Consider the following 11,947-nt stretch of genomic DNA (forward strand, 5'->3'; position numbering starts at 1 on the left):
ATTAAAATCAAAACCACCGTGAGATAATCACTTCGCACCTGCTAGATTGGCTATCATCAAAAAGACAAGGGATAACAAGTGTTGGTGAGGATGTGGAGAAAAGGAAACCATTGTGCACTGTTGGTAGAAATATACATTGGTACAGCCACTGTGGAAAACAGTATAGACATTCCTCAAAAAATTAAAAATAGGACTACCATATGGTCCAGCAATACCATCACTGGGTACATACCCAAAGGAAGTGAAGTTAAGATCTTGAAGAAGTATCGGCATTCCTATGTTCATTGCAGCATTATTTACAATATCCAAGATATGAAGACAATCTAAGTGTCCATCACTGGATGGATGGATAAAGAAGATGTGGTCAGTCATAAAAAATAGAAAATCCTGTCATTTGTGACAACATGGATGGACCTTGAGGGCATTATGCTAAGTGAACCAAGTCAGATAAGACAGATATTGTATGATCTCAAATATATGTGGAATCTAAAAATCTGAACTCACAGAAACAGAGTAGAATGAACATAGGTTACCAGGTGCTGGGGATGGGGAGAAGTGAAGAGATGTTGGTCAAAGTGTACAAACTCTCCGTTATAAGAAGAGTAAGTTTTCGAGATCTAATGTGCAGATGGTGATTACAGTCAACAACATGGTAATACTTGAAAGTTGCTGAGACAGTATGTCTGAAATCATCTCACTCTAAAAAGAACTGGTAATTAACATGAGGTGATGAAAGCATTAGCTAACACTAAGATGATAATCATTTCGCAATTATAAATGTACCAAATCAATACATTGTATACCGTAAACAAACACAATGATACATGTCAATAGTATCTCAGTAAAGCTGGGGGGTGGAAAGGAATTACCCGTCTCAAACACACAAGCTGTCTCATGCAGTTTTTAATCAGTGTAGACTAGCATAATGTACTAAAACAAGACAGAAAAGCAGGTAAATCCAAACCCATGAGCATTCTGCAAACAGTGGAAGTGCATTCTATATAAGATCAAACCATTCAATAAATTCAGCTAATCTTAAATAACTACTGTAATTTTGTAGATAGCTTCACTAACATGCTTATCTAGCTGTATCCAAATTAAGAGATTTCATATGAGTAGAGTGTTGGAAAAGAGGAAAACTGGGCAAGCATTTTTCCCCAAACATCGTCTGTTTCTCTACATGTGGAAACTTATAGCAACATTATGAGACTATAATCATTCTGCATATAATTAAAAACTGGACTGGTAGCCAAGGATTTGAGGTCCAGTTCTCTTCTAGGTTTTTGGCAATCTAATTGAAACTCATTTGTATGTTGTGCTCTCTGAGCCTTACAAGCCATGAAAATCGAGCCCTTGTACTCTCTCAGGCATAGCATTTGGCATGTTTTAACAAAATTCTCTTTGAGCTATGGTTAAGCAGATAGATTTCCTCTACTGCCTCTAAATAATTTGGATACCAATCAAAATGTGTCCGTGTGTGTGTGTGTGTGTGTGTGTGTGTGTGTTTCCACACGTGCATATCTCAGTAACTTCTTAATGACTCCCACTGAAACTTCATCACCAGCAGCAGAATCAGACACTTGACTTCCACTTCCTTGTCCAATATTATTCCCTTTGCAATTCTTATATTAATCCTGAGGCTGAGGGATTTTCACATAAGACAGGGACACAATGGAAGTTCTTGAAAACGTGACTTTTTGAATCTGCCCTTTCTTTCCTGAAAGGGAAGTAAAGACACTAAGATGTTTAGTCTGCTAAAAGGCTATACCTTCAGAAACAATATTTTCAAGAATTAATGTCACCAGTGTTCATTCTGCTCTGTACCTAATAATATACAATTTGTAGTTGGAGTTTCAGGATCAAAGAATTAGGTAAAGACGTTAAGCTTTTAGCTCAGGTTAAAATTGTGGATAGTGAAATTGAGATGTCGTATTGATTACATATAAATAGTTTGACTTTGATATTTTCCAGGTATATTAAATGCTTCAGAGCCAAGATGATCTTCTCAGTGCCAGAAACAACAAAGGTGGGTGTTAACTATTGGGAAGAGAGGTGATGTGTTAAGAAGGATTCAGAAATGTGGTCCATTCAGTGTGAGAGAAGGCATCATGCATTTGCTGTGACTCTTTGAGTTGCTTATTGATGAGGCTGCCTCAGGCTAAGGTCAACATAAATTGGGTTTCCAGAGCCCCTTTCTGCCAAATTCTTATCTTCAGGCAGACTTTACCAAATATTCTTGTTATACGAAATTAGACCCCATATTTATAAGATTGAAGGGGGAAAACAAACCGTTGTGTCTTCCCTCCTTTTTCAAGATTTCCCTTTGTCTCAGTCAAACATAGATTCATAATATAATCCACATGAAAAACAGGAATAATATTAATACTTACCAGAGGACAGTGATGAAAATTCAATAAATCAACATTTCATAACTTTTCACACACAGTAAACACTCAAAAAATAGTATCTTTGTCACTGCTGGAAATCATATCTCCTAAATTATCACCTATCCAGCCCAAATCTACCTCTACTTTCCTCTTGACATTTTACATTTTGTCTTGCATTATGTTCATTAATTTATAAAAATCATCCACTTTTCCTAAGCTGAAAACACTTTGACAATGTGGTCCCATTTATCCATATACATTTGAAGACTGCAATAAATGTCCACTTGCTAAGTATGAGGTAGAGCAAATAATAATTTTAAATTTCCTAAGAATGATCAATAACACCTTATAAAAAATAAGCATTATTCTAAAGATGTGTACATCTCTGCCTGCTGTGTGATGCCTCCACTCTCTTGGCTTTTCCCACAAAGGGAAAGAGGAAGAAGAGAATGTGATTGATACAGTATGCACCACCTCTCAAAAGCAGGTCACTATCTTTATTCTCTTCCCTACAATCAAGCAAGGATCATATCAGTTATGCAAAATGAATAAATTCTAGAGAACTGCTGTACAGCGCTGTGTCTAATACTGTATTGTGCACCCCAAAATTTGTTAAGAGCGTAGGTCTCATGTTTAAGTCTTTTTAACACAATAAAAGAAATTACAGATATTCTTTAAGATTTGGATTTGCATATTGTCTCAATTTGTTTCCCAATAATAAATTTTAAATATTTTAAAATAATTATCAAGCAAATAATCTGATTAGTATAAGGTAATCACAGTGACAAGTAACCTATATGGAACAATAGGTTGTATTTTAAGAAATTCAAACAAAGCAGCCAACAGCAAGGAAACTGACTCATGTCCCAGTAACATTGCAGTAAGAAACAGAACGATATCCATTGTTTTTAGCAAGATAAGATGCTGTGGAAGTCAACAGAATGTTTGCTAATAAGAATATAAAAGTTGTAGACTACGAGTCTACAGTGGTTGGAACCATGGTTAGTTAACTTTGTATTTATGCTTCAGACAGTTCCTGACATTCAATAAATTTGTGTGGAATAAAAAATAATAACAAAATTTAAAAACTAAAATATGTTAATTAAATGAAATATGTAACCATCACTACTTAACATAAATGATTATTCTTTTCAAAAAATAGTTTTATAGGGAAAGAATTATTGAATGACATTGCTTGTGATAATTTGATTTGATCACCAAACTGACTGGATCTTTAAAATTGGGACAACTCAACAAACTGCAAACAGTACAACCACATGAGGAACATCCTGAATTGCATTCTTAGTGCGTTGGAAGAAAACAAAATAAATAGCGAAGTCTTTTCAAATGAAGTAGCTTGAAACAAAGGAGAGAGAAAGATGACTCAATGGAGCTGAAAAACTACACCAGGGTCAAAGAATTTATTTTCCTTGGCCTAACCCAAAATCAAGAACTGAACTTGCTCTTATTTCTCTTATTGCTTTGGGTGTATGTGACAACCCTGCTGGGAAACCTCCTCATCATGGTCACCGTGACCTGTGACTCTCGCCTCCAAACCCCCATGTATTTTTTGCTCCGTAATTTGTCTATTGCCGACATCTGCTTTTCTTCTATCACAGTTCCCAAAGTTCTGGTGGACATTCTGTCACAGAGAAAGACCATCTCCTTCAATGGCTGCTTCACCCAGATGTTTTTCTTCCACCTCATTGGAGGGGTGGATGTATTTTCTTTGTCGGTGATGGCATTAGATCGCTATGTGGCCATCTCCAAGCCCCTGCACTATGTGACCATCATGAGTAGAGGCCATTGCATTGGGCTAATAGTGGCCTGCTGGGTGGGGGGCTTTGTCCACTCCATCGTGCAGATCATCCTGTTGCTCCCCCTCCCCTTCTGTGGACCCAATGTTCTTGACACTTTCTACTGTGATGTCCCCCAGGTCCTCAAACTGGCCTGCACTGACGTTTTCATGCTTGAGCTGTTGATGATTTCCAATACTGGACTGCTCAGTGCACTGTGGTTTATGTTCCTGCTTGTGTCCTACACAGTCATCCTAATGATCCTGAGGTCTCAGGCAGGGGAGGGCAGGAGGAAAGCCATCTCCACCTGCACTTCACACATCTCTGTGGTGACCCTGCACTTTGTGCCCTGTATCTATGTCTATGCACGGCCCTACACTGCCCTCCCCCCCGATAAGGCCATCTCCGCCACCCTCAGTGTGATCTCCCCTCTGCTGAACCCCGTGATTTACACTCTGAGGAACCAGGAGATGAAGTCAGCCATGTTGAGACTGAAGAGAAGATTTGTGCCTTCTGACAAGGTATAGACTGGTCTCTCACTCCTCACCACGTTTGAAAATGTTTGTCCATCACATAAACTCTATTGACTACAGGATTTCTATATAATCATTATATTTCTACTAAGATGCACATGACTTTCAGAGATTCTGATCAGCATGCAATAATAATGTAAAAAGATGAATTTCACATTACAAAAGGAAGTAGAAAACTCAAATTGTTAGCTAGAGAAGTGTTTATTGCTTTTGTGACACAGTCTTGGGAGAAATAAAGAAATCAGAATAGAAATACACTCGGACAATTTTATCACATTGGAATTGTTGTGGGGTTTGTTTCCCAGCTCTAGTGGTGTAACTGACAAATAAAAATGGCATGTATTTAAGATGTACAACTTGATGTTTTGATATACATATAGATCGTGAAATGAACATTGGGGGGAAATGGGTTAAGGTGGGATCCCTCTCTCTTATTTCTTACAACTGTGCGGGAATCTCCAACTTTCTAAATAAAAGTACCAGTAAGGAAAAGGAAAAATATATATGCTCAGACATTCCCATTCCAGGAATGAAGTTGAGACACATGTTAGAAAATAATGCAGTTTGGACATTGGATTTTATAAATTCTCTCATGAAGTAATCACATCGTAAAGAAGTAAACACATCCAAAGTAACTTCCTCCTCTGATTCTATGATAGGATAAATAACTATCACCTGATGGTTTTTCCATATAAACCCACACTCCCATGGATGAGAGCAGGTGCCTGGAAGCTAGCACATTTGGAGTTAGAATATGGACCTCACCAACTACAAATCCTGTGACCTCATGCGAGGTCCTTACCCGAACCTTCCTCTGAACCACAGGTCCACTGGCCATGCCTCCACCACTCTCCCTCCATGCCCTGGGCTTAGCTTGAGCACAGCACTCAGGACCTTGTTTCCAATTCCCTGTCCTCCTTCTTCCTATCTCCCCCGGTAGAAAGAGGCTTTACTTGTTGTATCCCCAGCATCTGGCACAGAAAGTAGAACATGGAAAATACTCATAGAAGTTTTTCAGTTACAAAACTCAATGAATGAATATTGCCTCTAACTCTCTTCTGCTCCTCTCAAGTCATTGGAGAATAGGGTTAAGAAAACAGTTAATTTGTTATTATTCTCTGTTACCATGTCTCCCTAAAAATGACAGAAACATACAAAGCTACATCAGACTATGCATATGCATTCAGAAGGGTTGGCATGAAGTGGGAAACATTATTCAATATATCAGCTTGGCTTTTATTTGTTTACTTTTTACAGCTGCTGGGAGTTGGATATTTTTTCCTCTCATTTCTGGAGGTACATCCTAGATTTTAGAATCTTTGAAACTAGAAATATGTTCATGTCACAGTACAAATCTCAGTCCAAAAATCAGACATGCAAATGTCCTCAGGTGGGGATGTGCCCAGAGCATCCAAGAAACAGCAAGGAGGCCTTTGTAAGTAAATGAAAGGAGGAGAGAGCTAGTAGTTGAGGTCGGAGAGATAATGGAGCCATAGGACCAGGTCTTTAGGAAGGTTTAGACCATTATGAGGATTTTGATTTTCACATTAAACAGGATGGGAGGCAATTGGAGGGCTTTGAAGAGCAGAATAGTGATGCATGTTTTAACAGAATTGCAGGGGCTACTGTTATGCCTAGACTGAAGAGGGATGAGGACAAAAACAGGGAGACCAATTAAGAGGCTGCTGCAATAGTCCCATGAAACAAATAATGAAGACATGATTTAGGGTAGTAACAGTGGAGGTGGTGAGAATATCAAAAAACTCTGAAGGCAAGCAAGTAGGATTTGTTGAAGGATCCAGCATGGATATTCTGGTTGCATGTGTATCCTGTGAGAACTACATTACCTATTTTGTTCATCAGCTCTTTGAGAGCTCCCTCACTCTCACCTACATAACCTCTTCAGGTCCAACAGCTCCTTCCAATACTTGAGTATCACACTTCAGGAATCACCTTGTGTGCATGAAACTGCCTAAGGAAGTTGCTCAGAATTCTGAAGAATCAACGTTAACATCCCAAAAGAAAAGCTATCAAGAGGAAATGTCGGGAGTAATGTGGAATTCTGGCTAAATTGACTTAACAAGATTATCGCTAAAGCCAGGCCAAGGTGATCAGACATCACTTGGGGGATGGTGGAGGTTGAGGAATCTGAATAGAGGGTGATAGGATATGGAGGATGAGAGATTTTGGCTAAACTGGCTTAGCAGGATTTTTGCTAAAATTGGACAATGCAGAGACAAGCATGGAGGTCCAAAAGTTGAAGCCCAGTTGAAAAGTTCAGGGGAGCCTGAGTAGAATATGGTCAAGGAGAGAATCTTTATCACTGCTAGAAAATTTTAGACCCTGGAAAATATTATTTCCTGAGTCTGCCATTTTCCATGTAACGATAGAAGGGAAGCTGCTGAAATCACTGGCTTTGAGAGGGGTGTTTAACAGAATTTTCTAAAGCTAAGTGAATCCCAAGGTACGTGAGAACATTATTTAAGATATTGGAGAAGGAGATTGGAGACTTTAGGCAAGAAATATAGCTGTATATGAGGGTGAACGCCAGTGCTGTCTGGGTATCTATGCACAAGCATGAGAAAAGAGTGCGAATAATTGAACTCTAGATGTAATCGTTACTATTCATAAATACATTCTGTCTAAAAATAATGTAGTAAGTACACAAGATGCTACATTCCAGGGTGAAACTTCAGTGACAGGCAGCACAGCTAAGAAATATGAACAAAGAGAATATTGTGAAGTGAGAGTCATAGAAAGGAATTCAGTTTGGAATTGGGGAAAAGGCAACTCTTTTTTTTTCCTTGAATCCCTTGAATTACACAAAGAAGAGATTATTGTCAGGCTTCTTTCCTGTAGATGGATCTCCTCAGATTGAAATCTACAGAGTTGCTTCTTATACTAAATTTAAAACTAGAAAGAAAATAAAATGTGTCAAAACTTATAAAAGTTGGAAGAATAGTGCAATGAACACCTACATACCCTTCCTAGATTTACCAAAGAATAAAAATTGTATGGCAATGATATTCTTTCATATGTCTTTCCATGCTCACATACTTGTGTCCTTTCTTTCCAGAAAAACTTCTGTCTCATGAGCAACTTGTATATATTCAAGTGATCCCCTAAAGCCAGATCTTCTGTTCTCTCCCCTCCCATATACTGCAAACATAGATGTCACCGCTTCCATGCAGGTTTCTCTGAGCCTCTAGGTGAGAAGTCGCCCATTTCTCACACATGGCTCATTTGTCTTTAGCCGGTCCCCAACACTCCCATATCACTGTTAGATTTCAGTTCTTTTTCTACTGCTTTTGGATTATATTCCTTTCTCTCAAATAACCTTGAACCCTGTCAATTTTATATCAATATTTGCTAAATAATTAGATGGATTAAAAATAGGGAAAAATGGAGTAGAAGATGGAGGATGTTGCCTGAATTACCAAAGGTAGTTTGTGAACACAAGACCTATTCCTTTCTGACAAATAAGCCTGACTTGGGGTCTAAGGTACTATCTACCTTCTACCCTTCTGTGTAGACCATAATCTGTTATTTACATGGGGGTCCCTGTGGAGTGCTTTCATAACTAGTTTGGACCTCCACGATATCTCTAGTAACTAAAAGGAGGAGATGTTTTCTGGTGATCATTTCTGCTCTTTAACTATTAGAATTGATGGCTCAGCTGCCATTTAGTTCAACACAATCCATTTCCTGATAAGCCTCCAGTGTTAAGGTTAGCCAACATAGTACTAATCATAACAGATGACCAGCCACGTATTCTGAGACTCTGCATATGTTAATTCACCTAATCCTCATAACTTCCCTGTGAGGTGGGTGTTACTATAATCCCTATTCCACAGATGAAGAGGGGGAGACTCCATGAGGTCTCACTTACCCAAATGACACAGTGACAAAGCCAAGACTTGAGCCCAGGTGGCTCTCATTGCAGAGAACTACACTGGACTTCTCTGGTCTGCTACGATGATGTCAGATAATAAGCCAAACCAAGAAGGTACCCCCTTGCTACCATACACTGTCACCACCCTCTGGGCTACTCTCATTGACACTGGGAGAGAAACACTTGCAATTTACCCCAAAATGGTATGTTCTGTTCAAGCTCTTTCAGAATACACGTTCTGGGAAATGTACAGTTCCTCTAAAAGATTATCAGTATATTTAAAGAAGCTGTGTGTCTGTGACACTTACTAACCTGGAATTTTTCTTTAAGGTAACACAAGTGTAAGCTCACATATTGATTAGGCAATGCTCTAAATATTGATGCTTTTGCATAGATTCACTCATTTAATCTTCACAAAAATCACATGAGGGAAACGCTATTGTTTCCAAATACCGATGCAGGGGCAGAGGCCAAAGGGCTAAATTAGCTTCTCTTGTAGCATAATGAGTAAGTGGCCAGCTAGGAGTTGATCAGGCTGTGGGATGTCAGAAGCTCCCAGGTATCTCCCTGTATGCTATGATACCTTTTTGTAGCTATTTTAGTTTTCCATATTAAGTAGACTTGGGACAAAATTGAGTACAGACAAAAGAAAACTTGAAAGGAATGTAGCAAGGTGAAAAGAAATATCTTCGTTTGTACTGAGAAACACACTCAAAAAGTGGGAGAAGTGACTTTCACCTTTTGTTTCTCTTTATGGTAAGAAAAGGAAGATAAACTGCAAAGAAAGAAATTAAAGTCCATTTCAAAGATTGATGGAAAAAAAGAAGGCATTTAAAAACAATACAATTATATAGTGAGTATATGCTTAACATTTTAAAAAACTGACAAACAGCTTTCAAAAGTGATTGCACCATAGTACTTTCCCACCAGAGTTTCAGTTCCTCTGCATTTTTGTTGACTGTTGCTACAAGTCTTTTTTTCTTTTAGCTGTTCTAATTGGTGTGTACTCTTATCTCAGTAGTGTTTTAATTTACATTTCCCATGATAAATGATGCTGAGCATCTTTTCTTATACTTATATGCTGTCCGTGTATCTTCTTGTTGAGGTGTCTGTTGAAACTTTTTGTCACTTTTTAAAAATTCAGTTGTTTGTTCTCTTATTATTGAATTTTAAGACTTAAAGCCATTCTACTCCTAGGTACTTACCCAAGAGAAATGAAAACATATGTCCCCCGAAGACCTGTACACAAATATTCGTAGCGGCTTTATGTGTAATAGTCAAAACCCAGAAACAACCCAAATGTCCGTCAACAAGTAAATGGATAAACAAAACTGGCATATCTATGCAATAAAAAAACCCAAAATATTGGTACACACAAAAACTTGGATGAATTCTATGAGTGAAACAAGCCAGACAATAAGGGAGTGCATATTGTAGGAATTCTTTTGTAGAAAATGCAAATGAATGGATAGTGACAGAAAGCATATCAATGGTTGCCTGAAGAAGAATGGGTAGAGAGGACATATGACAAAGTGTGACAAGAACACTTTTGGTGTCAACAAAATGTTAATTATCTTAAACATAGTGATGATGTCATAGGTATATGCTTATGTCAAAGCATATCAAAGTGTACTCTTCAAATATGAGTCTGTTGAATGTCATTGATAGCACAATAGAAAAATAACTTTTAAAAATAAATTTGAACAATGAAAAGAAGAGAAGCTCTAAGTTACCACTTTTCTTTTAATACTTTAGGAGCTATTCAACAGCCAAGGGTTTTGGTACCTAAAGAAGTTTAAGGTAAAGACAGAAACAAAGTAGTCCCCTTAATGAAGAATAGCGGAACAGAAAATTTTCTGGCTTTAAAATTTTCTAATTTTTCATAGCATTAAATTTGTGATTTAAAAGAGGGAGGCATGCTTCTGTAGAATTCAGTCCAAAGAGAACTATTTTTCAGATGGGGGTTCTTAAACTCTTTAAATGGAGAACTCAGTCTGGAAAAAACCCCACACTCCTGTGGAAACTCAAAGGCCCCCAGTCATACCAAATAGGCACTGCCTTATCCATACACAAAAGTGCTCTATCTTTATATCCTTCATGCCACAATAGTCCATTTCTGAATATTTAACATCCACTTGTTCACCTTGGATACTTAGAAATTATATGCTAAGAACATTGTTTTTATGCATTTTCTAAAATATTTGTAATTTACACAAGAAATAATTAAATGCATGCTTGTGTAAAAGATGTCATTTTCGACACGTTAGACATAACCTCGACCAGCTCTTCATGTCTTCAGACCTAATACTTGTCTCCATAAACCTGAATCTATTAGGGGAGAGTAAACCCTTTCTGAAATAACACGTTTAATTTTTTCCAAGTTACATGAGGAAGAACAAACATGATTCGATGGAGTTGGGAAATGGCCCCAGGGGAAAAGAATTTATATTTCTGGGACTTACTCAGTCCTAAGACATAAGCTTGGTCTTGTTTCCCTTTTCATACTTTGTGTACTTGACATCTCTGTTGGGAAACCTCCTCATCATGGTCACCTTGACCTGTGAATCTCACCTTTGCACCCACACATACTTCCTCCTCCACAATCTAGCCACATGTGACATGTTTCTCCTCAATCACTGCTCTGAAGGTCTTAATAGACATTCTGTCAAATACAAAGCTGCATGACATATCCTATACAAGCTGCATGACACAGATGTTTTTCTTCCATCTCCTTGGTGGAGCAGACATTTTTTTCTCTCTCTGTGATGGTGTTTGATTGCTAGATAGCGATCACCAAGCCCCTGCATGATGTGCCCATCATGATTGGGGGCTATGCACTGCCCTCATTTTGGCTTCCTGGGTGGGAGGCTTTGTCCACTCTATCGTGGAGATATGCCTATTGCTGCCCCCACCCCTTGCTGTGGACCCAGTGTTCTTGACACCTACTGTGATGGTCCACAGGCCCTCAAACTCATCTGTATCTTTGCACTTGAGCTCGTGATGATTTCGAACAACGGCTTACTCAAAACCCTGTGGATTATCTTCCTGCTTGTGTCCTACACAGTCATCCTAATGATACTCAGGTCTCAGGCTGGGGAGGGCAGGAGGAAAGCCATCTTCACCTGCACCTCACACATCCCAGTTATACACTTTCTGCCCTGCATCTATGTCTATACCTGGCCCTTCACTGCCCTTCCCACAAATAAGGCCATGTGTCACATTCACTGTCATCTCCCTTCTGCTGAACCCCTTGATCTACACTCTGAGGAACCAGAAAACGAAGTCAGCCATTAGGAGACTGAAGAGAAGACTCATGCCTTCTGTGGTGGAACAAAGTAA

General features: G+C 38.6%; 1 protein-coding gene across 1 annotated transcript; it reads left to right on the top strand.

Annotated features, from left to right (window-relative positions):
* The first annotated feature begins 3,774 nt into the window (after positions 1–3,774).
* LOC139040673 (olfactory receptor 4D10-like) lies at positions 3,775–4,710 on the top strand. The gene has a single exon (XM_070487424.1). It carries the CDS (start codon positions 3,775–3,777, stop codon positions 4,708–4,710), a length of 936 nt encoding a protein of 311 aa, XP_070343525.1.
* Positions 4,711–11,947: the final 7,237 nt, after the last annotated feature.

The sequence above is a fragment of the Equus asinus genome, chromosome 17 (genome assembly GCF_041296235.1).
Source record: "Equus asinus isolate D_3611 breed Donkey chromosome 17, EquAss-T2T_v2, whole genome shotgun sequence".
NCBI classification, from domain to species: Eukaryota; Metazoa; Chordata; class Mammalia; order Perissodactyla; family Equidae; genus Equus; species Equus asinus.